Source organism: Akebia trifoliata, chromosome 2 (assembly GCF_017979445.1).
Source record: "Akebia trifoliata isolate Shusen 1 chromosome 2, ASM1797944v1, whole genome shotgun sequence".
Taxonomy (NCBI): domain Eukaryota; kingdom Viridiplantae; phylum Streptophyta; class Magnoliopsida; order Ranunculales; family Lardizabalaceae; genus Akebia; species Akebia trifoliata.
In genome coordinates, this window is record NC_141376.1 from 3,638,139 (window position 1) to 3,666,031 (window position 27,893).

Consider the following 27,893-nt stretch of genomic DNA (forward strand, 5'->3'; position numbering starts at 1 on the left):
ACTGCTGCCCTTTTCATGAAGATAGCCTTTTAGTGGTGTGTTCTTGCATTCCCAAAGAGTCCATGTATTTATTTGATCTTATAGAAAGTTTACAATGGTTTCCAAACAAGGAAGGTAATTAAAGTGTAGGTGTATTATGTTCCATCTTTACACATTTCCTAGAATTTTTTTTTGTGTGTGCGCGCGCGCGTGTGTGTGTGGAGCGGTATTATGTTGTATTATTTTAATGGAGGCTAACGCGGAGCAAATGTTTACACTGTTTTTCCTTGAATCTTCCCTATATAAGAAAAGCTAGATGTGAATTCATCTCCTCTAGACACTGTGCAAGCTAGGGTAGGTGCTCATGTGAGCGATCATAGTCAAAATCTTCACTAGGGTGTGGAATGCTATAGGAGTAGTAGGGGTGAGCCCTCCTGACATGGGAATCTATGCCAACAATAATGTATATGAGGCGTTTGGCATTGTGACTGAGCTGTATATGGGGTGGTCCCAACTGTCTTATTTTTTTTTTACTATAGTGCACTAATGTGGTCTTTGCTTTGCACTGAGGATCTATAATTTCCTATGGAAAATAATTCTTCCTTGAAAATAAGATATTCAATTGTCTGATTGTTCATTTTCCTGAGGAATTCATATTTCCTTGAAAATTAATTCCCTGACCAATTGATTGTTATGGCTTATTAGACCCCTATAGTTTGATGGGCTTTGATCATGGAGAATTTGAGAGAGGAACATATGAATATGTCATTGTTATCCACTCTCTATGTCAATGAAAATGAAAGCTGCAGTGTAGTGCGCTCATTGACTAAACTACATTTAACTACACTTGACATGACGTTCGTAACTAGATAGAAAGAAGAATCAGTCGATCGTTTAGATATGGCCAGAATATGACTACACTCCACCACGATTTAGTAGGCCCTGATGGAACTAAGATAGAAGAAGTGACACTCAATAGCAATACGGAGCTGATTAAGGCCCAACAAGCTCTCAATAGTCATTTTTGGTAACTAACAATACTAGCGCACACATGATAACGCCCCAAAATTCACCCCATGACCAGCACCCATTTTTTAACATAAAATTATGAAAATTCATATTGCCAGATCAACTTTTTTACACTAAGCCTTAGGTGTGTAACTTGGTTTGGTTTGATTCGATTCTATGTGTTGCCAATATTCTACAAATTGTAAGTAACATTTTTTAATGAAAAAACAAATATGTAATAAACATAAAATTTCATACAAATAATCACTAATCTATCTATCAAAAATCATTAGTTTATCCATAAAAGATCATTAATCTATTTCTTAACTCTTAAAATAATTCATAATAATTATATATATATTGCATAAGAGTTCGGTTCTCGGTTTGATTCGGTTCTATATAAGTTTGATCCAAGAACCGAACCAAATTGATCGGTTCTCCATTTTTGTAACCCAGAATTAAACTGCAACTTATTTCAAACCACTGCAAAGCTATCGATTGGTTCGGTTCTCGATTTAAACTAGACCAAGTTGCACCCCTAGTATAAATAGATAATTTTTTGATGGTGTGGGAATAACCTTTGTTAATTTTCCTCATTCACATCCCATTCAATCAGAACCAACCAAGAGAGAGAGAGAAAGAGTAAGAGGGAGAGGAGTTCAGTGGCAGTCCATTTCAAAAAGCCTTTTGACTTACAAGAAAATTAATTTATTTTAAACTTTATCTAAAATATGAACCATACGGTTTTGGAGTCATTGGGCCAAAGTGGCAGTCCGCGTTGCCAAGATCGTCCTTCAGTTCAAATTAAGATGGTCCAAGCTCTTTTGGTCAATGCAACCCAATCTTGGGGTAGAGTTAAGTGTGGACTATCAAGAATCAGGTTTCGTTACCGACTAGATTGATGTAGTTCATTTGGCCCAGCTAAGGCTACTCGATTACTCTCTAGTCCAACCCGGTTCAAACAGTTTCAGATCAAGTGTCATAAATTTATTTGAAGTTTAAATAGAGTATCGTACCATAAAAAAATCTGTTTTTTCAGGTCAAATTACAAATATTTTAAATTTTAAATTTAAAATATCCTACAAAGATTGATTTTAAATCTTACTAAGGGTTGTTGGCCTAGATGGATTATCACATTGGTAATCCAGTCTTCTATAAACAATCTGTTTTGAATTTCATCCACAGTGGTGTAGAAAACGATGACTACCAAATTTTCAAATTAAAATTTTAAATTTCATAGCGAAAAATAACTTCTTCTTTTTCGGATATTTTTTTTCAAAGTTCTTAAAATTTTGTCCTCTAGACCCCTGTGGGATCAAATCATGTTTTTGGATTTCATAATATAAGCTTAAGGCCCTTAGTAAGATTTGAAATCTTACTAAGTTAGTCAAACTAGCCTGATTCTTTTTCAAATATCTACTAATTTGTCAGCCCCAATTTTAAGTTTACTAGTCCTGAAAATATGACTTGCCATATGGCATACTCAATCGACTCTCTAAGGTGGACAAGTTTGGGAATCATAGATTTGTATGTCTCGGGATACACAATTCCTTCTGGATACACTTTTTATGGGAAAGTGCAATAGTGTATTTCGAAGTGTACAGATCTACCATTCCAAACTTGTCTCGTCAAGGAGTCGATTGAGTATGCCACTTCACGAGTCATGTTATCATGACTCACGGACTCCCCCACATGGCGTACTCAATGTGGCATGTGATAGAGCCATAGGTTTTATGCCTCATTGTACACATCTGTACATCCCCATGGATTTTATGCTTATGTGTATCCGGAGGCATAAAACTCATGGTTCTAACACATACCCCAGGAGAATATTTTGTGCATGCCACTGGGGGAGTTAGGTTATCACCACTCTAATATGAACCGTACATCCACATGGATAATCTAGAGCACAAAATTTCAAGTCATGAATTCGTGACTCCCCCTCCCCCATACTCTCCTGAGGTCGTATGTTGTAGAACCATATATTTTATAATAATGATTTTCTGAAACCTCCCTTGACACACGACCCTGATGTGGCATGGGTTAGCATCATAGATTTTTTTTTTTCTCAGGATTCAAAATTAAACATATTTATGGGGATGTGCAATTGTGTATCCCAAGGGAAAATCTATGATTCTGACCCATGCCACATTAGGCAGAAGGGGCATAAAAAAAAAATGACAGTTTTCTTCAGATACACAACTGCAGATCCCCATAAATATATGCAGTTGCGTATCTCAGGGAAAAAAATTATTAAGGTTCTAGCATATGCCAGGTCAGGAGAGTATGGGGGAGTCAGAAAGTCATTATTCAAATTTAAACTCTAAAAAAAAAATGACATCTTTTACCCTTGATCAAAGCATTTGAATTTTGAAGTTCCCATCTATTTTCGAATCCTTTAAACAGACAATTTTTTTTAAAAAATAACTAATCTAAAACATGAACATTAGAGAACTAAGGTCCTCATTTGGGCCACGTTGGCCCAAATGACACTTTAGATACAATATACTATTCTTTAAAATAAAACATACATACATTACAAGAAATATCACTATCTAAGAATCATTTCCATATAAATAAAATTTAAAAGACATTATTGAACTCTTTCTCTGGCCAATCAAAAAAGAAATCAGCCTCCATTTATCAAGGAAAAATGTTTTATTGGTGATGTCTTGAAATAAAATACTCCTCATAAATGTTGAGCTCATCGACTTAAGAAATAACAACAGACTGTCCCAACCATGTAAGCACAACAGCCAAAGGTAGGAGTTTTTGTGCATATCTAGGTGCTATTTAGTCCCAAAGATAATTTAAAACCATTCGCCTTTGTATTTATGTGGTCATGATCGTGTGTCATTTCCGATTTTGATTCAGCCAAGTCAAACAAAGATCTGCCAAATTTTACTAAAAAAATCCCATCTAAACTTTGGGCTTCAATTTATGTACCAGGTATGATTAAGGATTGTCTCTCACCCTCACATTCACTCCAACAGATTTACCTAATAGTATAGACTACTATACAAAAAGTTGCCAATCAATCCAACCCAACATTAGGTAACGTAACTGATGCAATGCCTTGGGGTACAGATGATCATGATCAAATTAGTCAGACTCCTTAAAATCTTACAAGGTTGTGGCCTATGACTGGATCAGTTCTCAGGGACCCTAATTGCATCCAAATCTAATCCACTGGCAGCCCTGCAGGATACATCGGCAAACTTATGCTAAAACAATGCTTCAGGAAGTAATTAATGTAGGCATGTAGGAGACAGAGTGGCAACATGAAAGCAATGTGAAAGGTGAACAGAACACTTGGATAAAGTTCCCTAGATTTTATAAGGCACAAAAGAGTTAACAGTTTGAAACCACTCGCCTCCCATTAACCAAAAAAAGTTGCGCGCAGAAACAATACACAGTAAATACTAACCAGTTACACAAGTAACACCAATCAAGTTTATCCACGCCTTTACTTCCGACATTTTTCATCCATTGATGCTCCCCCTTCTTCACCAGAAGGAACCATCTCCTTTATCATTCCATGTGCTGTATGTCTGTTGTACAGTAAATGCCTTCACCACATCTTTCACCTGTAATCAGTCGAAGCTCTAGGCTTTCCCTTCATAGAATTTAGGTGTTGGGAGACAAATAGAACTCCCATGATGACTATAAGACAACCTACAAGTGTGCTAAAGAAGAGGGCACCCGGTTGCCTGGTCTGTACAAACCCATATACTCCACTAGAGGTCACTAGAATAAGGTCAGTGAGACCATCGTTGGAGAAATCTTCACAGATCAGGGCATGTGTGGGTGGTGCAGGAAGCTCAAGCGAAGTTAACTGGCTGCCCCCAGGAGATATCACAACTGCTTCTTGATCACCTGCAGCAAGGACCATTGCTTGATTGTCATGTACACGCAAGGAAAACGCCTTCAGTGTGGGTACCACCACCCCACCTTCCATCATTCCAGATGGAGATGGAAGGTTCGACCATGTTGCACCAGTCATGAGCCGCCACCGCCACACAGCATCATGACCATGCATGCTGGGGGAGTATGAAGTCACCTAGAAACAGAGAGCGAAAGAGAGATTCATCTGTTACTAAGCCTTCTGCATTTTCAAATATCACCAAATTCCAATAAAACTATTGTGGAAACAATGGGTCAAACTAACTGCATACCTCCCCTCGGTTTGTTAAAAAGACAATATCGCCATGGCTTCCTTTTTGATGCTTATGGACATCGTTTGTTTCCATCAGAATGGGTGTCGCTACCTCTAGTGAACTTGCATCAACAGTTCTACTAAAACTTCTGGCAAAGTCTCCAGTCTGGAATAAGTTAAAAGGGGAATGATGGCATATAGAAGCATTGAAGAGTTGTTCTCGCACTGGTACACCAGATGTTGCTACTGCCCAACAGGGTCTCAGCACTTCCATGGATCCACTCACCACAGTCTGTTCAGCACCATTTCCCCCAACCACCTACAAAATGAAAGGAGAGGAGAGAATTTATGTTAAATTGATCACAATCACTTCATGCAACTTTTAAGTGCTGTTTAGAATGTTAAATCCAGTTGCACACCTTCCCAGAATATGAATACTCAAACCACAGTGTAAATGCTTTAGAAATGGACATAAAAGTAAATCTATTGCTTTGGTCCAGAATGTTGAAAGAATTCGAAGGCTTGCAGATTTTGTTTTTAGATAGAAGCCTGTGAGCTGGGTAGGATGTTTTTTGTAGCTTACGCAGCTGACTGGCTTTTTCTAAGCCTTTATCTCTGTGGTTGGTCACCTTGAACACATTTTGGATTCTTGTGGATTTTTTATAATCTCTTTTGGTTTTTAATGAAGTTTGCTTTTTGACTACAAAAATAAATAAATAATACTATATGAAAATACAGAAGGAAGTTAGAGAACTAGAAAAGTTGACACAGAGATCACACAACTCAAATATGTTCAGTATCAAGTCAACATAAGGCAATAGGACCTGAGGATGAAAATATTCAAAGAAATAACAATTACTGTATGGGGGAAATGACGTTATATACAATAATGAGAAAGAACTTCTAGTACACCTGGATGAATATTCCAAATTCCAACAACATTATCCAAGAAATAAAACCATCAAAGATGAGACAAGCAATGTTCAGGTAAAGAGATTTGGGCACCTGAACATGATCTAAGACTCCGTCTCCATTAATATCAGCATGGAGGCCACCTTCTTGAAGATGAAGCTGGAAGCACATAAAACATGATGAAATTTACATCAAACACCTCAAACATGTATCATAGATATAACAAGAAATCTCGCACAGACCATTTACTAGAAAAAAACCAAAATTAAGAAATGTAAGTATACATTATGAGTTATTTATGTAAGTGTAAAGCAAAAAAGCTAAGTGATGCATCAGAGAAATGCCCGAATCAACAAAATATTTTAAGGCACCAACCAATGGTGGTAGAATTAGTGTTCATGTACATGTTTTTTTAGGTATATATTTTAAGCATTTGATTTGCTTATAGCTTTAGAGGTATTTCAGCCATTTTTAAAATTATACTAACCAATAGCATAAATTGCAATTTACAGCTTCAAAAGAGTACAGGTGTGTGTAAAAAAGCAGGATGTGTGTAGAACATTTAACTTAACATGCATCCTCCCCCTTCCTCCCCTCTCAGTAATTCTTTCTCCGTTTTCTGATTTGTTCTTTTCTTTTCATAGCTCTTTAACTTGATTTGGTATCAGAGCCATCCAACACTAATCTTTATTGCCTATTTTTTCTAAACACTCACCCTAATCTCCACTCCTACATTTTCCTCCCTAACCCTGATTTCCCTTTGTTGGTTCTATTCTTTTCTTGTTTGTTCTCCTTTCTTCTTTGAATGAAAAAATTGCATGACTGTTGGGCTGATAAACATCCATATAACCTTTTCTTCCTTTTTTCTTTTTCTTTTTTTTGTTTCGGTGTGGGGAGGGTAAGCTGGAAATTACTAACATCATACTACCTGCACTGTCATTTATAAAATTTCACACAAGAAAATGTCTTTGAAAAGATGGAAAATATAATTCATGGAACAAAAATTCAAATTCATGTCTAAGTTAATAGAATCTGGTATTCGCCAATCTACTGCATTATTAAATAGAGTAACTTAAACTTATTATAGTGTTAAGCCTGTTTTTAATGAGATCAGTAACTCGGTCCCAGGTCTATGGTATCATCACCCATAGACTTTACCAACAAAGCTAGCTGGCACCTGCTATCTTTTTCTTAATTGTAATAGATCTTTCCTCAAGTCTCAGTGTCTCACAGCTAAAGAAAGCTCATCAGATGAGTAGCAAGTCATTATGACATGAACAAGTAATGCATAAATCTACCAATAGAATTTCATCAAACAGTGAAACATTTCATAATTAAGCTATTTGAACGCCAAGGTTAGGTTCAACTTTCACCTTACAAATAGTGCGGCCAGTAGCCAGATGAAGAGCTTCTATCCCTTCCTTCTGATGAGCCACAATCACATTAGGAACCCACCAAAGTTGAGTGTGGTTTGTTATGGTAGGAATGTAAGACGACCGCTGCAAAAAAGGGGAAAAAAATTATGCAATGGTGTCATCAAACTAAACTAGCCCGTAGCCATATTGTGAGTGAACACTATACTAGAAGGGAGAGGAGGAGGAGGAGGGGGGGTGGGGAGGGAGAGAGAGAAAAGAATAGTACAAATAGATTGAAAGAATGGTAACTTTTTAATTCAATCAAGGCACTTAATTCTTTCCATGACATCATATAATATAACCTAGAAAAGGAGATGAAAGGTAAATCCGAACAATGCAAGAGAATCTTTGATGTTAAGCATGATAACCAGGTTACGAGAAGCCAAGAAAGTAAATTTAGAACCCACTAATCTCAACCAAGGAGGATGGTCAAATTTGATCGGACCAGGACTAATATGAACTCTTGGGTGCAATGGGCAACAGCATATCTACAGAATTTCATGGGATGATTCAACCACTAATCACAGGTCTTAGGGGCATCCATATTTTCATGTGCAACTATAGGGTACAACTGTTTGGATGAAGGATAGAATTTGAATGTATTTGATAAGTTGTGTTAATATGGATGCATGGGAAGACCAGGAAAGAGAAAATTATGATGAGCACATTAAGGGAATATAGGAATAGCATCAATCAAAGATAAAACAACATTGATCGAAAAGGCTTGGGAATGGCAATGGGACCAATGACGCACAGTGAGGAGAGCTTTGCTACAAGTTGAGGGATCTAAAAGGGAAAATGGTAAAAAAAATGAGGTGCATTGAAGTAGTTGGAAATGATACCAAATAAAATGCATGCCTTGACAGAAGAATAGATCTAAACATTGGTCATAGATAAGGTGGATTCACGTCACCGATCCCAAATAATTGGTGACAAAAAATTAATATTTCCTTCTAAAAAATCTATACCTTCTTGGGTTTTGCTGAACGAGCATAGTTCGTAGCTTCCCCGATCAGGCGTGGAATTTTATTAGTTGAGTCCTTCCCTGGAGGATGGTTTTCCTCAGGCATATGAAAAGGATAGTTTGTAGTTTTCCCGGGTGATCTCTTGATTGATTTCCTTTTGTGCCTTCTGAAGTGTGCAAGCTGAAAAGAGGTATCCTCCCTCCTATCCTGATTACAAAGTAATTGCAGCATTAATATATACCATCATGTTACCTATAACTGGATCAAGGATGGATAAAGAAAGAAATTATCATTACCCAGTGATGTGGCATGACTCCAAGTATTGACTCTCTGAATTCTCTGCATTCAAACTGCAATTTAACACCTTTGAATGAGCTTATCTTTGGAGAAGACGAATTCGAGATCAATACATTACCAAAATTATTCTCAATCCAAGGATAATCTTATAAAATGCAACAATGTTACCAACCAATTGAGTTATAGAAAACTAATTCATTTAAAGGAAGGCTGTACTTACAAACAATAACTTGCATTGATATGGAAGAACTGAATCCTAAAAAACAATGACATGACTAAATCTAATATTGGAAACACATAAGAAACCTTAAATGCCAGTACTTTTGATAAAGGACATATAGGAAATGGACAATATACATCCAGAAAAAAACGTTCAATAGTAAGTTCTTTGAATATCAGGACTATTGAGCTGGGTTACAGAAGCTTCTCATATAGTAGAATCCTATGCCAATAACAGTTCTGAATTAGTCATTCTTTGATATAAACCACAAAGACAAAAGGGCCGGCAGATTTATAGATTTAAAAAAAATGGACGATGTAAATATCTCGGAACTTCCAACAAAAAAAGTACCAAGGAAAGAAAAAAAAAATCTCTAATAGCTTTAGCTTTTAATCAGCCAAAATGGAAGAAAGATGCAATATGACCACCAAAATATAAAAGGTTGTAATGCGGAACGCAAATTAAGTCAACGGTCAAGGGTTCCGACGCAAAATTTGTAATTTTTTAAGTTTTCACTTAATTGGGTCTAGAATTATCGTTTTATCATTCAAGATTATTTCAAATTAGTTATTTTTTTAGTTTTAAATTGTTTTAGGACTTTATTTTTATGTTTTTTGGGGTTTATTTTCATATTTTATTGACCCATGGTTTTAATATAATATTTAGGGGCAATTTAGTAACTTTAGATTGTCTTTTATTTAAGTTTATTAAGGTTGAAAAATTAGGAAAGAGAAAATTACGAAAATTAGGTTATTTTATTTGGTATTTTAGTTTTATTAGGACTCTTGGTTGATTTTCCTTATTTATAGATTGTATTAGGGTTTATTGACAGAGAATGAATGGAATAAACAAGAAGCTTTTGTTTTCTTTTGAATGTTGGTGCATTCAACATGGTTGATGCCATAGAAATCATTGGGGTGATTTTAAGGTAAATATTATTTTCTTCTTTGCTCCTCTTATTATCTTCCATCTTCTTTTGTTTATTTATGAGAGATCAAGAAACCATCAAGAACCCTCTAATCCTTTCAACAACCCAACCCATAAACTTTATTTTCTTGATTTTTCAAGAAATCTTGAACTATTGATTTCTTGAAGTCTTGGATTCTTGAAACCCCTTTCTTAATTCTTGAAATCTCTTTCTTGATTCTAGATTCTTGAAATCTGCAAACCCCATTTAATTTTACCATTAATCCTTCTCCACTTTTTTTAACCCTTATTTCATTAATCTCTTTTCCAAATCTACTCTATACCCTAAACCTTCCCCTAATCATAATTTCAAAATGTGGTAATTGGAAAGCTTTGTGTTTTACATGTCTTGGGATTTTGGAAACCCCTTTCCTATTGTCGCCCAAATCCTAAACCAAATTCCCTAAATCCCATATTTTCTTTTCTCCTCTCACCGTCCTGCATCAGACTGATAAGATATTGTTCCTGAAATTGACAATTTTTAATGGCTAAACAAAATCTCCTGAGATTTCTTACTCTAAGATGGTAAACTTTTTATAAAGGTCCGCATAAATGCATTCTTGGTAAATCATTACAGAATTCCCCAACTAACAGCTAATGAAAACATATTCAAAACTAAACCATTTAATGTTCCATTAAAAAAGGGAAACAAGAGAAGCAATGACCTAATCGAACTAACGAACGCATCCACCGAAGAAAACTAAAAAGCCAAACGACCTACCTCCACACTTTGAAGTTTAAACCAGACAAAGATTTACCATATTAATTGATGCATCCAAGAATCACTCATTTGTGTAAACGGACCGCGTGCACATATATGTACTAGCACCTTTATCAAGGAATTTCCCATCTCAATAGGAGCTTTCCAAAGAAATAGCTTAGTAACCACATTAGCAACGCTTCGGATGATTTTAGGCGTGGCTTATTCCCTTTGGCTATATAATTGTGCGTTTCCAGAAATTTAAAACCTAATTTCCTCCATAAATTCTCCAGTCCAAATGGCAGAGAAGTTTCTATATTTATACCTTTGATTGTTGCAGGAGCGACCGTCAGTTGAACTACCAAACAATAAAGGGTAAACCAATCTTATCATGACATTTTAGTGCGTATTCAGTTTTATTTATTTATTTAAATTCACTAGGCTCAAAAAAGATCTCAAAGAGAACATCCATGGGCTATACATAAATCAGCACCTTAACCCCCGTCGTGCGCGCACCAAAACAAATTTTCCTTGTCCAAGGAAGAATGTACCCCAACCCCAAAGGTTTCACTATTGTAAACTCAGGGATTGGTTGGCCTATTGCTGGGAAAGTGAGAGCTATGGAAGTTGCCTAGCACATCTCACCTTGCCTGATGCACTTTCATATCACAACCTTCTTAGGATTTTCATCAACATCACCTTTTTAGGGAGGGGATCATGAGATTCAAGAACAATTCACCTATGTCTCGGTTTGCAAAACTAGTAACAGAACTCATGTAAACCAGGTAATTTGTGGGGATGACATGAACAGTTACTTCTTTCTTTGAGTTGCTTGATTAGAGAGTAGATTAAAACATGTAAAAAAGAATTTCCAAGAAAAATACGATAATGATTTAGATATCAAGGACGATAGAAGATCAGGAATTGCACAAAAAATAGTAAAAATGAAAGGACAAACGACTGGTCTGAATCCATTCGAGATCATTTCAATTTGGAAGCACCGAATTCTGATCTGACTGATTTTAAAAACAAACAATAAAGCACTTTCCAGATGACACATACATGATGACAAGAATATAATATCTATCTATCTAGTTTTTCAAAGATCCATTCTTACAGAATATGATTGGAGGTATGAGACTGATTAGCAGTAGATAAGCACAAAAATATAACGCTTGTTTTATAGATCTATAAAATTATTTTCCAACAATTTGCACTAACAGAATATGAATGGATGTAAGAGACTGGAAGCATACCTCTCCTGGATGGCGACTGTTTAAAGCATGAACATCAAGCTTGTAGTTATGCTGTGGAATCAATTGTGATGCATCCGAGGAATGTGCTTGAGTGTTCTAAAAGCCAAAATGATGAAGTTAAAAATAAATAAAGAATTATTACATAACCTTAGAGAAATGTCATAAGGAACTCCTCGCTAGATGAATATAGTAAAAGTGAAGCATGAACACAAAGGATACCCATACACTATTCTCCAATCAAGATGACATCAACTACAAAAAATCATCATTGATTCGTCATGCATAAAATATATATTCCCTCTACAAATGATATGTTAGACCCATGAACAGGGTATGGAATCAAATTGGATGAAACAAAAGGAGAGAGAAGGGAGTTGAGCCGAAATGAGGTTTCTAGAAAACCCAAAGGTTTTCTCAACTCAAGGAGCACAAAATGAGTTGATAAACGCTTAGAAGTTCTAGGGAAGTATGAAAGAAGAGGGAGAGTTAATGCATCTAGATCCGCTTTTCTAGTACTATGGTTGGAATTAACTATGAATCGTAAAGATCAGCAAGGATGGATAGAGAACATTTGATAGTGTGCTGCTTTGTAAGGACCTTTTTTCATTGATGATTTGTGGATGTCAGTATCACATTGGACTCACATTTTAATGGAGGACAAGAGTACAAGTGAAATCTCCCCCAGATGGCACAAGGGTTGATGTGTACTTGTCAAAACCAAACATAAAGGGTTGATTTGATAGCTTGTCTCAAGTCTAACAATTCTAGAGGAAAGTATGAAAATGTTCCCAATGGATGCATCGTGAGCACCCCCCCCCTAAAACCATCGCTTTATTCATTACCTTTTTTGTCCAGATTTTTTAACCATCTCTTCAGCAGTTTCCAGACTGCTACCTATCAAAAATGAAAAAAGTTTCTAGATTGCTCCAAAAAGTCAATGGTAGATGTTTATATATCATGACTTGATGGTTTTTAGTCTTTGTTACTATTGTTAAAGATGTTTATGTCAATTGCAAAGCAGAGGATGGCAATTCCAAATAGAGGAATCATGTGCAAGAAGTATGAGAAGCATGTGAACCATTCATTGCAAGATGGTTAGAACAGTTTTGGGCTTTTCTCTTTCTTAAGTATTTCCCATAGATATACCGAATGTTTTTTTTCTTTTTTCTTTTTTCTTTTTTTCATCTTTGGTCATGTGAGGCTATTGATGCTAGAGGGGATAATTCTATGCCAGATTCTTCTTTATGGCTTATGGGGTGTTTTAAAGGTGCAAAGTAGACACATTTTCTATGGTTGATCTAGAACATTGCCAGAGATACGCACAATCAAGGAGAGGCTCTTCATATAAGAAGTTGAAAACATAAAATACAAGAGCTTTATGAGTTTCTGCTTCAGAAGCATGCACACACTCCTAGTACAAATATCGATAGGCTTTGCGGAGTTGGATGATTCACACAATAACACTCTTGAGACAAAAGTATAAGATGTTGAAACACAAAATACAAGAGCTTTGAACATTATAGACAAACTATTTTGAAAAGTTTAACTCTACAAAAATCATATAAAATGATATAAGGAAAAAAAAGAAAAAGGATCAATCATAAAAATCATGGAGCCCATAAAAGACAGATCAACTGATACATCCTCTTTCTTTAAGATGCACGGCATGAATGTCACAGAGAGAGCAAGTCTCAAAAAAGGGAATTGGGAGGGATAATAAAAATAGATACCTCATTCTTTCTACTCCAGCGAAGAGCGCCATTGCGACCGGCAAATGCATAAAATGCAAAATGGCGTAAATCAACGGTACCAGAGCTCTCAGAGTCCTACATAGGGTAGAAAATTTAATAAATCCAATGGAGGGCCCATTGCAATAAAAAAAATAAACTGAATATATGAAATTAAGTAATTAATGTCCAACCTACATGCATAACATTGACCTTTTATACTGACAAAAAAAATTTCATTTAAAGGATTAGAAGACATGACGATTGAGGAGCCATAAATAAAAGGAAAAGGAGGCATAAAACCTAACTTCTGTTGTATAAGGAAAGGAAAATACTTATTCAGCCAAAAAGAGTGTAGGAAACAAGGTAAGAATGACTATTAGAAAATGTGCTTGTACAAACAGTAGGGGAAAAAAGGACTTGTTATGATGGTGTCATCTCTAGTCAGAATCAGAATGGATAGATTTCACTCTTGCATAGGTAGATTGGGAAAAAACAGGACGTGTCATGATGGTGTCATCTCTAGTCAGAATAGATGTCATTCTTGCACTACCAGCTTATGTAAGTCTCACAATCAAGCTGGATATTCGAACTTCAGACTATGGTACTGAGATACTTAAACGCATCCAAAGGTTTGTAGGACAATTGGGAGGTTCATGATTTTTTGGGTTTCTAATGACTTCAGACTATGATACTGAGGTACTTAAATGTATCCAAAGGTTCATAGGGCAATTAGGAGGTTCATGGTTTATTGGGTTTCCAATGTAAATGAATTATGAGATGTAAAGATGAAGACTTTTCTGTAATTTGGATGGTCCGTCCCCCCCTCCTCTTCTTCTTCTTCTTCTTTTTCTCGGCCATTACCATACCTACATGCAAGTACTGAAATCCAGGGTATGGTAGATGCACGCGTACAAATGAAATAGCATAGAACAATAACATATGCACAAGCTTAATGAGCATAAACAGAAGAAGTTTACCTCTTTCTCAGTAGCACTTCTTCTGTGCTGCTCGGCATGTTTCTCTAACACACCAATTTCTTCAAAAGGGTCAATGTAGATCTAGAACAGTTCAAAAGTTTGTAAGTACGTTGGAGACACATTGAAAAAAAAAAAAAGTAAAGCACACTGGGGACAAAATACAACTTTGAACTACACCTAGAAAAGAAATTTGAAGCTGTTTAAAAATCATTTTTGTTTTCATCATTAAAACAGCACTAGAGAAGAATCTTATCTCATCATCAATGCCTTGTCCCAAATAATGGGGTTTGAAAATAGAATGCAATTCACCCGACAGTAATACTTTGAGAGAGACTCAATCTCTTTACAAGTAGCCCTTTGCCAAAAAAAAAAAATACATGCATACTTTTTTTTTATAAGCAACTACACACCCTTATGTCCTTCCAGAGCAACTCAAATTCTTTACAAGTTACTCTTCACAAAAACCAAGTTTTTTATTACTCCCTTTGGTAGACTCAAAAGCTGCATTGCATTCATAAAAATGTTACCCTTCTATTTGTGAAACACTAAATTGACATCTGCGGCATTTTTTTTATATACATGAGTATGTCAAGTCATACGAATAGGACATTTATGAACTTCTCCATACCACCAAGATAAGGTTTAAAACACCATACAGTTATTTCGCCTAAAAAATTACACTCCAAAATTTATACCGTGTGTACTGAGATATCATAGACCAAGAAAATAGAGGAAACATACATGAGGCTGCATTTCCATCCTCCCTCCAACGATAATCAATCCCGCATCACCGTGTTTCAAGGTGTAATTGCTTATTGAGATTGATATCTCCCTATGGTGAGCACCGTGTGGAAAATCCCCCTGAATTTATAAAAAAAAAGGGGGTTAAGTGGATATAATAAACTTAAGAACAGAATTGAGCATTACAACCCCATTTAAAATAAATGTGAGGGTGAATGGTACTCTATAAACACCTGCAAATTTGTTTCCCATAGCTTTTTGAGGTTGTGATCAAAACACATCACCCACCAACCTGATGTGACAACTACCAGGACCTGCTTCCTTGCTTCTCCTTGTTTATAAACGCGATCAATAACACCAGTGGCCATGGCCACAGCGCGTCTCCCAGATGAAACACGAACCTTGTCAGGTAAGAGGGTCACCTCAGCTAGCAAGCGTGCTTCACTGAAACCTTCATCTACACGCCTAACATGGGGCGCCAAAACCTGAAAGCACCCACCATTATTTTGAATAAAAAGTCAAAGACCATAGCCAAGGCAATAACTAATATTTAAGGAAGAGAAGCACATGAAATCAGAAAAGATAGGTATCCACCCCAATTGTTTTCCTTTTTATGTATAACCTTCCCTATTGAAAACATAATCTGGGATGCTCCATCTACCATGTTACATTATGATGCAGAAGTACCATTTATGATAGTCCTCCAGTGCATGGAACTAATTCAAAAACACAAAAAATCAATTTGTGACACTGGATTAGCTACCATTTATTTCCATTTGATTAAGAATTATATTCTTTTTTAAGTAGAAATGTGGTTTTAATTTTTTTTTAAGAAATCCGTTTAAATGTGCAAAGGAATTTCTATTTTAGTTTGATTAGTACCAGGGAAGTAAGATTAGGGAATTCTATAAACATGTGTAAGGAGAGAAGTATAGAACCACATATGCATGTAGAGGTTTTCTATGAATGGCTTTGTGATGTTTTTAAGCTCCTCTTCCAATGATGATGTTATTCTAGTGTTCCTCTGAGGTCAAGTTGATTCTACCTTATTGTTGCTAATTCAATCAGGGCCTCCTGAGGAGTGTTGATTCAACGCAGCTATATTTTATTGTAAAATGGGGTCCCTAGTTTGTTCTAAATCACATGACCAAATCAGCTCACTCAAAAGGGTATACATGACCAAACCAGCTCGCTGAAAAGGGCATACATGACCATATCAGTTCATTGAACAGGGCATGCATACCTACATAAAAAAAATTGCTCAAAGAGAAGTCAATCAGGGATTTCACAGAATCAAGGATTGACCAATCACACGAATCAGCGTCTATTGAAGGTATCTCCAAATTACAAAACTACCCTCGTTAGGCTTGTATGATTGGTCATCCGGGATTCTGTGAAATCCCGGACTGATTTTTCTGTGAGCAAAAAATCTCTCATGGCCACATTACTTGGTCTCATACAGACAACACATACTACGTCCCAACAGGGCCAAAATTATTTACAAGTAATCACAGCTAACAAAACCTCTAATTTTAATAATAATTAAAAAAAAAAAGACTTTTTAAATAAAATGGACGAATCACCTGAATCTTGGCATCGTGAGTTGCCACAAAAATTTCACTCCTTCCATCTCCATTTAGATCAGCAACAATTGGTGGTGGGAGACGCTCGGCTTCGTACTTAATTGGATAATCGTCCGAAAGATGGAACCACGCCTCCTTGAAAGAAAAATCTCCTTCGTGCTGGTGTAAGAAGACCAGTGGCGGTACAAAAAAATCAGAACCAGTTCTTTGAGGAAGAATTTCGATTAAACATTAGAATCTACAATTAATCCCAAATGTTGGGTTTGGCAAAGAACTTTGATTAAATAAACTTAAATTATGCTAAAATTGATCGAATTAGCGAAGAGAACAACTTGAATTACAGCTATACTTCGAGAATTAATACAATTGGTTAGGATTTTTCGAGAATTTAAAGGTGAAGTTCGAATAGATGAAAAATGATTCGGATTGAAATACAACAGACCTGAAGAGAGAAGAATATTGCGAATGCAGAGAGTAGAAGAATTGCCAAGTCTCGCTTCCTCATCACTCTCTTCCTCTTCTTCTTCTATCGATCTATCGATCGTGGAGGAGAGTGGGCTTGATGAGCAGAGAGGAGAGTTTGAACGAGAGGACCTAACAAGTGTCAGAAAGGAGAGAGAGAGGGTTTGGGACTTGGGATGGTGAAGCTGTGTTCGCAGCTGTACCTCGACTCGTCTTTCCGGTTTGTCAACGGGTCGGATCCTGAATACCTAAAATTGGAATGTCATACTTTCCTGATTCTGGTCTTAGTAGTATAAATTCGAAGCTTCAAGAAACCGTGAGTACCCGCCGATTTACTGTTTCGGATCTTTTTTATCTGTTACGATTGCGGATCTAAAATAAGCTTGTATCGAAACCATTGAGGAACATTAAGTACACGTCGATTTGATTCTCGAGAATTGTAATGAAATTATTTATAAAAAATTAAAAAAAAAAAAAAAACTTTGAATAATTGTAGAATTTCACCTTTTACATGCAGATTATTTTGTAAAAAATAGTAAGAAAATACATACTACTAATCATGGTCAAAAACAAAAATCAATACATTTCCCCCACAAATGTTGGGTTTTGTGAAGTTTGATATTATTAGTCAACAAGGAAGTATTGTTAATCAATCAACCCTAAGGGTGCATATATATTTTTTGGTGAAAATGTGTAATCTATAATTGCAAATTTTCGATAATCAGTCCTTAAACCCCATTCACCATATTTCTCATAATTGAGTGTCCATCTCAATCAAGTTTCGAAGGCTTCATTCTATTGGAAAGGATTTAAGAAAGAAAAATATGTCATTTCAAGAATTTTTTAGGACATATATAAAAAATTAGGAGTTTTTTTAATTTGCTTACTTCATTTTTAGATGAAAATCGATTAATGGTGATTTTTTTTTTTGAAATCATCTAGACAAGTCGTTATCTCAAGTATTTAGTCGATTTTGTCATGTATTTTAGTCGAAAAAATGAAGATGGGTGGGTTTTACCAGAGTTGAGTTCACCACTTTTTATTATCGAGTTTGACATTTTTTTTTTCAATTATCGAATCCAACAATAAAATTGGTGATCTCGACAATAAAAAGTGGTGAGTTCGACAATAAATAAAAAGTGATGAGCTCGCCAATAACGAGGGACTGTTAAGAAGATTTTGTTTTACTAAATGAACTATTTTGAACCGTCCAAAACTTGGGGACTATTTAGAAAAAAAATCCCTTTGCTAGGATCCTTCAAGTAATTTTCTCTAAATTATTTTTTAATTTATTCAACCTCATCTTCAATCAATCCAACTTAAATGTATTATAGAAAATCATTGATCTTCCTTAAAAAATTCCATTATTCTCTGTCAAAATTCTTACATTATTATCGAGACGAGAATATAAAATCTTTAGATTGAGGACAAAGGTAAAGATCACTAATCTTCAAAATGTTAAAATTATAAGATAAACTATTTCTAACCCACTAATCTTATCTTCTATACATAGACCTCGATGTCTTGTAGAAAACCCTTGATACTTTTGATCTTCTATTGTAAAAAAAAAAAAAAAATCCTATCTTGTACTTACATTTTGAAATTTGAAGAAGTTGGGATCTTAAGTCAAAGAAGAGGATAAAAAATCTAAATTGAACACGACTAGTTTGGGAGCAAAATCAGCTAGAGATTGAAAATGAGGGTATTTTGGTCAGTTACTTTAGTCTCTCAAAGATGGCCTAGGTCAAAGGGTATGTCAAAACATAGTTGTGTCTCTCTAATATTGACAAAAATGTGGAGGGGCACGTTTAAATAAGCCTTTAAATTTATTACACCTGAGACTGAAAGACCCAAACCTATTACCCTCGAAGACCCAAACGTTACTCCATCAAGGGACTCGTATCTAGAAAAGTGGAGAGAGAGAGAGAGGTTTTAGTTGCAAAGCTATGGAGGAAGAGAAGAACGGAGGCAACAGCAACCTTGATACAGCGAAGGCCGATCGATCCGTGTGGCTGATGAAGTGCCCGCTTGTTGTGTCCAAGTATTGGCAGTCTCATGCCTCTGACAACAGCACAGTTGCCAAGGTCGTCCTCTCGGTCGACCCTCTTCGACCCGATGATCCCTCTTCCCTTCAGGTCCTCTCTCTCTCTCTCTCTCTTGTTGATTGTTCTTTTTCTTGTTTTTATTTATCTTTCTTTTGAAGTGTAATTGAATTGAGAACATAATAATCACGAATCGTGGTCCAAAATAGTGATTTTAAGTGGAAAGATTAGATCTCGAGAAAGTTTGTGAATTGGGAACTAAGTAAACAAGTTGTTTTAAGTGGAAAAATTAGATCTTTTGATGATCCCTCTCTCCTTCAGGTCCTCTTAATCTCTTTCTTGCTGATCGTACTTTGCTTGGAGTTCTCTTGTTCCTGATCTTTCTCTTGAGGTGTAACTTAATTGAGACCAAAATAATAACGAATCGTGGTCCAAATTAGTGATTTTAAGTGGAAAAATTAGATCTTTAGATGATCCCACTTCTCTTCAGGTCCTCTCTCTCTCTCTCTCTCTCTTACTGATTGTACTCTTCTTGGAGTTCTCTTGTTTCTGATCTTTCGTTTGAGGTGAAATTGAGTTGAAACCATAATAATCACGAGTCATAGTCCGAATTAGTGATTTTAAGTGGAGAAATTAGATCTTTAAAAGGTCTGTGAATTGGGATTTGGGAACGAAGTAAACAAGTGATTTTAACTGGAAAAAATAGATCTTTAAAAGGTCTGTGAATTGGGAATGAAGTTACAAGTGATTTTGGGTGGGAAAATTAGATATTTAGAACGTCTAGAAATTGGGAATTGAGTAAATATTATTATTTTTTATATAAGCAAGTAAATATAAAATTGGAACAACACGATCAACAAAAGTTTGTTTTGGTGAGAATTGGGCATCAAGAGTAATAGTAATTTCTGCAGACTTTGATTATCAATTGAAACCGCATAGGTTAACATTGCTATGATGAAATATGCCTTCTTAGGATTATTAATAAAAACCCTAACTGAGGTACTGGGAAATATCTAAAAAGGATCTTCAAGAAGGGTTGCATTGAAAACTTCCAAGTAGGTTCTTTGGATCTGTATTCCTTCGTATTCTCTAAGTGTAGTCTTACATATAGGATTTTGTAAAAGTGGACGACTGTCATCTTGGCACAATATCTCATGACTAGGGCATTTGGGTTTGCAAAGTTGTTTATTTATCTACTTGTCTCTGCCCTTAATTCTAATCTATTTTTTGGTGTCTTCTTATTTTTGTATTAATTTAACTTCCAATTTCAAATCACAATCTGGGTTAGAGAAAGGTTTTGGTGGGTGCATGATTGACGTCTTATGTGAATTGTCATACCATTAAATTAGGTATCCCTTTCATATATCCTCGACCTTCTTAAAAGGCAAATTATTTTTCTTACGTTTTTGTTAAAAAAATAATTTTTAAATATTAATAAAAACAACTCACACCTCTTAACTACATGTCTTCAATTCTATTTTTGGGAGACTTGAGTTATATAAAGCTAAGAATTAAGATCCAAAATGGTGCCTACGTGGCAAGTATTAGTTTTTATTTATTTATTGCTATTAATAGTATTAGTTTGGTGTTTAAATCACATCGGTCTCTTAAACAAGCCATGCATGTAGCTTATGCGTTTAAAACCAACCAGAACGCGGCAGGTAGACATTGTTCCTATTTTGTAGGAATGGGACACCGTAATAGGATCCTGAGTCTAAAGCTAATAGTTGCGTACACCACACATGTCTCTTTATTGAAACAACCTGTTAATACTTGAGTAAGGCTAGCCTTACTAACTTTATAAAATCTCAAATCTTACTAAGGTCGTTGAGCTCGCCTTGTGGCATCCATAAACATGATTTGATGCCATAACGTTGAAGAGGAAAAAGTTCTACGAACTTTGGAAAAACGAATTAAAAAAAAAATAGGTTTTTACAATTGAATTTTAATTTTAAATTAGGGAGTTCTATGGAATTTCGATAGCTGTCTATTTTCAAAACCATCAATCAAGCTCAAAAAAATAGTAGGGCTAGCCTTACCAACTTGGTAAAATTTCAAATCTTACCGAGGGTAGTTGAGCTCACCTTGTGACATCCAAAAGCATGATCCAATGCCACAATGTTTAAGAGGACAAAATTCAACAAACTTTGGAAAAACGAATTTACTAATTTCAAAAAAAAAAAAAAAAAGTTATTTTTCACAGTTGAATTTTAAATTTAAATTAGGGAGTTCCATGGAAGTTCGATAGCGGTTCATTTTCAAAACCATTGATCAAGCCCAAAAATAATATTTTGTATTGTTTTTAGAACTTAGTTTGCCATGAAATCTAGAGGGCAGAATTTCAAGTAGAAGACTCTGGTCAAGGGGCATGCAAGAATTTTGGTGAACATGGGATGCCCTATGTTGTTAAATAGACATTGCCCTCTTCACTTGGATATGCTCTCATGTGCTAATGACTAATGAGAAACTTATAATTACATTTAAAAACATTTGATTTTTTCCCTCAAAACAAGTCATCTTCAAGCTCTAGAACCTCACCATTAAATATAGTTTGCCCCTCTACAAGAAAATCCTGGGTTCGCCCCAGCTTTAGATCATATGTATCAAACTCACAAGTTCGATACAAATGCGTGGAATTGATGGATTAATTTATTATTATTTTTTAATAATAAAGATTAACATCTTACATATTAAGATTCAAAACAAAGACTCTTTCCAACTATTATAAAACAAATAATTTTAAATAATAAGAAAAGAGGACTTAAGAAATGTAGATAGGAAGATACAACTGGGTGTTAGAGTATTAGGTTATGTTGTATTGTATTAGGGTGTTTCAAGTAGTGCTGAATCATTATCTTAGTTTAGTTAGGATAAGATCATGGAGTTAGTTATGCTGTAATGTATTAAGATGGTATTTGAAACACCCTAATACAATACAACATAACCTAATACACTTAACACCAGGTAACTTTAAAGGCTAGAATAAGTATCATCATTTAGAAATAAGTCAATTTTTTTAATCAAAAGATTAAAAAGATTAATATTTTTTTAATAATTATTTAATAGTTCACATTCAACGCATGTGCATTTTACTGTAATATATATATGTGTGTGTGTGTGTGTGTGTGTGTGTGTGTGTGTGTGTGTAGATTACTTGTACACCTCTTCACAAATTCTAGTCCACAAGAGACCTTTAAAAGCCTATCTCAGCCTCCCATTTCCTTTTCCTTTTCCTTTGGTTCAATGAAATTTTATACTTATCAAAAAAAAAAAAAAAAAACCTTTAAAAAGCATCTTAACCGTTAAAGTCCCTTTCTACTCAACTCAATTTATTATATTAAACTTGTTAGACGAAGCAGACGGTTGGCTGAGGTGGTGAAATTGCCTTAATTTCAAATAATTTAATCTAGGACTGCCTTCACCCTTTGGGGGGAGATGTTCCAGTGGAACTCTTACTTAGGATTCCCACATTTTCTGCTTTTTGTTTGCTAGGTTTACGGGTTTCACACTCATGAATGTTAAAAGTATCCTATAACCTTTCAGCTTTCAAGACATTATTGTACTGTTTTCCTATTCAATTCAAGTAAGAAATATGATTTTTAGCTACTTTTCACTTTGATGAGTGGGGACATATTTGATAATATACAATTTAGGTTGTGCTCCCTCTCAATTTTAACTTACTGCATATCCATGTATTTGGATGTAAATGTGCATACTTTACTCTTCCTCTTTACTTCTACTTATTATTATTATTATTATTTTTTTAAGCTATATTATTTAGCGTCAAATATATCTGGACAGTATGCTAGCATGTAAGTTTGGAATAGTTGAAAAGAAAATTTCACATGTATTTGAGTGAAACAATGTTGTAGCCTCAAGGCTGCTTTATTATAGTGACCTAGGGTTTCCTGACTCTTATTAGTGCGCATACTTATCTTATTGAATGTCCCACTGATGTACCTCCAATGTTGCAATTGGCTTACACTAAACCCTAAACAACATACTGTATTTCGTTGTCATGAGAATCATCTCTGCTGATGATCTTAAGTCTTAATATTTATTTCTCGTGGACAGTGGGATGTGAATTTAATGTCAGTTTAACAACAGGAAGTAGGGATTTTTTATTAAGATAATTTTTTGGACCATGCCCAATCCAAAAAATTGCCCATTGATTGAATGGGATGGCTTTGAGAGTATGTGTAATATGTCTTAAAGATAGAAGGGTTGATTAGTTACTCTGCGGCTGCGACATTTCCCTGGAATGGTGGGTGTTAGGTGATGAGGATGTCCATAAAGATGGTAGAGTTGTTTGTTGGGTGTTGTCCCATGATATTTCTTTATTTCATTCTTCTTTTTGGTGTTCTGTTTGTGATGGATATCCTTTCTCTCTGTGAATAACCTTTTTTTATTTCTTTTATTTTCCTAACTTTTTTCTTAAATGATAATCAGTTCACAATGGAGTTGGCTGGTACTGAATCTGCAAATATGCCAAAGAATTACTCCTTGAATATGTTTAAGGACATTGTTCCAATGTCTGTTTTTTCTGAGACGAATCAAGGTGAGGATTATGATTTCTCTTTTCTTTGAGATAGTAATTTCATTTCAGTTAATTTTAATTTTAGATTGCTTTTTATTTTTGTTAGTTCTTAAAGCCCTGTTCATTCCATCAAGTCTCACATTTCCATGGGAGCTGTCTACCTTTGTATTATTGTCACTATAATGCTTATGCTACCACTTGTTTGATTGACCTTGGTGGACTAACTACCCATTTGAAAGGCTGGCTTAAGATCTGAGAATGAAAATAGAGGCTGACATTGAAGTAATGTTGAAACAAATCATTTTTTTTTTTTTTTTGTCAAGGTGCCACGCTAATGTTTTTGACATCAACTTGGGGATGGTGCCAAGTTCAATTTTTTGTTTTCATTTCATCTCCGATTACTTCAGCCGAGACATCTTGATCCCTAAGATTACCAGAACAATACATTGGGTGCTTCTTATATCTTGCTATTGTCTTGGTTTCTCACACCGTCTCAGTTAGACATCTAGGATTTTTACTGATCGAGATGTACCTTGTGATCATGACTCCAAGCCATGGTGCCATTAACATCAGGCATGCAGATTCCATCCAAATGAATGTTTCCCAAAATGTAGTTGATATGAACTATGCAACAAGGTGCCACCTCAATGAGGTGGTAAAATTTGTGTGTTCTAATACCGCATACCTGGGATCAAAACTCCGCCTTCACACGTGACCAATAAATAAATAAATATGTGACAATCACACTTTTATGTTTTGGATACATGCAAGCAATTTCTTTTAAACGAACTTTAATTTATATTTAGGAAACATTCCATAAACATTAATATGTATTTCAAAAACTGCATCTAGATATACAAGGTGTGTGTCCCATCTGTTTCCTAATCCTTCTTTGAGCTCTGCCCCACATTTATTTATTTTGAAGATTTCTGTGAAATTTTTAGGACCTTTTGTCAAACTAATCAACCAGTTTGTAAGGAAACTTTTATTCTTTTTTTCCTTTATAGGAAGGGTTGCAACGGAAGGTAAAGTGGAGCATAAGTTTGACATGAAGCCTCATAATGAAAATTTTGAGGAGTATGGAAAACTTTGTCGTGAAAGGACAAACAAATCTATGATTAAAAATAGACAAATACAGGTAGGTGTCTCACAATATTTTCTTTTTGAACAATTTTCATTCATTTTTTTGTGATCATGCTTGCAAATTGATTTCCTATGTTTATCTTTTTCTTGATTCGAATCCATCCCTTCCTGGAAAGGTGATCGACAATGACCGTGGGGTGCATATGAGGCCTATGCCTGGAATGATTGGCTTAATTGCTTCCAACTCTAAGGTATTTTTAGTTTGGTACTTTTCCTTTATTCATAATATTGTCTTGAATAAGTCTTTCTTTAAGTATCCAATGCATTTTTTTTTACAAGGGACTCCTTTTTCGCTCCACACTGTAGAATTGCTTATCCTTGATTTTCTCATATCTATCTCCATTTCTGTTCAAACCAGTTAATTTTATTTAGGGAAACATTTCACTCAAATATTATTATGTGAACATGAGAAAGTATATGCATGGAAGAACATTTTTACTTTCTATTTCAATTGAAAAAAATTTATTTTGTTGTTTACTGTTGATCATCTCATCTACGAAGCTTTTCTGCTGCAACTTGTCAGGATAAGAAGAAAGCAACACCAATTAAGGGGTCAGACATGAAAAGAACAAGGAGGGACCGTGGAGAGTTGGAGGATATTATGTTTAAGCTTTTCGAGAGGCAACCTAACTGGGCATTAAAGCAGCTAGTCCAAGAGACAGATCAGCCTGCAGTATGTTCTTCGATTTCTTACCATTTTCATATTTATGAGGGTGACAAATTCTCGAACTCACATTAGAGCCTCTTTTATAATATAAATCACATTGGACTTAGTCATAGATTGGATTTTTTATCATATATGTTTATGGATGCAAAAAAGGTAGCATCACAGATTCTTTAGTTAAAAATGGATAAAATATAAACCTTTTATATATAGGGACTTCTCTTCCCCAATTTTTCTACAAAATACATCATCATCACATATGCCTTATCCCATCTATCTGGATTTAGTAACAAGAATCTGATTTCTCCGTTTAACTTTTTCTACATCTATATCTTAGTCAAGTCATGTATCTTCATATCCCACTTGATTTTCGACCTTCATGTCTCTCCATCTCAGAACCCTCAACTTGCACTAAGTTACTCGTAAACACAAGCTTTTAGACGTTGGGAATTCTCTGCTCAAAATTTTGTACAAAAGTGCTTCATCATCATACAGACCTTATTCCAACTATTTTGGGTCAACAAAACAATCCATTTCACCCTTAACTCCATCTAGAACTATGTAAAGGCAAGTTCCTTCATATCATTTCTTAACAACTCAATCCACTTCATTTCCAACATTCCTCTCTCCCTTTCAGAACCCTCACACTTAAGGTATTTCTCACTGGTGATGTATCTATCTAATCTTTGTTGGTGTGCAAAGCATCTCAGTCCACTTTATTTTATTTTATATTTGGTTATTCCTAGATTCCCTTGAATGTGCTTATATCTTGTGCTCCTGGTCCATATTTGTCATGGACTGAGATCTAGTTGATATAGATGGTATGGACTCATCACAAGAGAAACAAATAGATCCCACTCACATACTTTTGGGGTCGAGTCCTCTCAAAGCAACAAGGGACAACTGAGTTATTCTACTCGTGGACCAAGTCCAACCCACTGAATTGCAATTCATATCTGGATCATGACTCGGTCCCTGTGGAGACTAAGCTCAATACGGTTTTCGCCTAAACTGAAAACCATGGTTGTAGGCTTAGCACTTGTATTTACTGTGGTTCTTCCTTTCCTTCTCATTTTGTACTATCGGCATAACTTACCATGGCTTGAAGAAACATAAGTACATATTATATACAATCTTATTGTAAATATTATGTAGCCAGGAATTGTTAACCCTTTGAAATTCAAATGCTTTCTTTGCAGCAATTCTTGAAAGAAATACTGAATGAGCTCTGCATCTACAACAAGAGGGGAACAAATCAAGGAACCTATGAACTTAAACCGGAATATAAGAAATCTGCTGAGGATGCTGATTCCTAGTAATTCATTCTGTTGCAATAACTATATATCAGATTATGCTGGGCAGCATAGTCATCTGTTGTATTAAAAGTGGAGCTTATCTTATGGGCGGCGCCCCCTGTTTCTTCTCAATAACGAAACTAATGGAGGGGTTTTATTTAATCACGGATGAAGGGATAACAAAGGCAAATTGAATGAAAGTTCATAAATATGTTGCAAATACCATGTCATCTCGGCACACTTTGTTGTTCTCTGTAATAGTTGAATATAACATCTATAACATCTTTATTATATACACTGAAACATGTCTTTTTTTTTCTTCTTCTTCCAAATTTCCATATTTTGAGGAACTAATTAATACCAGTCTTTAGGTTGGTTATGTAATCTATGGAGGACACCTTAATAACCATCTTCAAATTTACTGTTCCAAAACGAAATCCATCTTTATATTTGGTGAAATTAACAGTAAGTTAATTGTAGCTGACCATATGGTTGTGTTTCTCCCCTCTTTTAGCTTGTAAAATGGTTCTTGTTTTGGGCTACACCTAGAGGACTGACAAAATACTAGTAAAAAAAATCATCTATAAATAAAAGATGAGAAATTAGTTGAGACCTATGTTACCTGGTTTGTCAGTTCAAATTTGGTTTCAGAGTTCATGGTTCGCTAATCTATAATGAACCCGGTTTGTAGGGGTGGTAGAGAAAATTTGTTTTTTGGGTTCACTTTGGTTTCATAGCTTGGTTCACTTGTGCATATATATAATTCAAGTATATAAATTAAAAAAATATTTGGTTCGCCAAACTAAATTGTTGGTGGGTTTGCCGAATTTCATTCTTTGGTTCGT

At 35.3% G+C, this 27,893-nt stretch overlaps 2 protein-coding genes across 2 annotated transcripts; one reads left to right on the forward strand and one right to left on the reverse strand.

The window, feature by feature from the left end:
- Positions 1-4,299: 4,299 nt before the first annotated feature.
- LOC147408862 (FG-GAP repeat-containing protein) lies at positions 4,300-17,693 on the reverse strand. Its single transcript, XM_086422974.1, has 13 exons — positions 17,348-17,693; positions 16,906-17,064; positions 15,556-15,807; positions 15,323-15,442; positions 14,582-14,662; positions 13,605-13,700; positions 11,875-11,970; positions 8,732-8,785; positions 8,439-8,642; positions 7,429-7,554; positions 6,149-6,214; positions 5,163-5,462; positions 4,300-5,047 (listed from the first exon to the last, which is right to left on the reverse strand). Exons 1-13 carry the CDS (start codon positions 17,408-17,410, stop codon positions 4,571-4,573), a joined length of 2,094 nt encoding a protein of 697 aa, XP_086279100.1. The 5' UTR covers positions 17,411-17,693; the 3' UTR covers positions 4,300-4,570.
- A 1,510-nt stretch (positions 17,694-19,203) lies between these two features.
- Positions 19,204-27,367, forward strand: LOC147408863 (Transcription initiation factor IIF, beta subunit). The gene is made up of 6 exons (XM_086422984.1): positions 19,204-19,502; positions 23,859-23,967; positions 24,954-25,084; positions 25,206-25,280; positions 25,613-25,762; positions 26,953-27,367. The coding sequence occupies exons 1-6, from the start codon at positions 19,314-19,316 to the stop codon at positions 27,067-27,069; spliced, it is 771 nt and encodes a 256-aa protein (XP_086279110.1). The 5' UTR covers positions 19,204-19,313; the 3' UTR covers positions 27,070-27,367.
- The last annotated feature ends 526 nt before the right edge of the window (positions 27,368-27,893 follow it).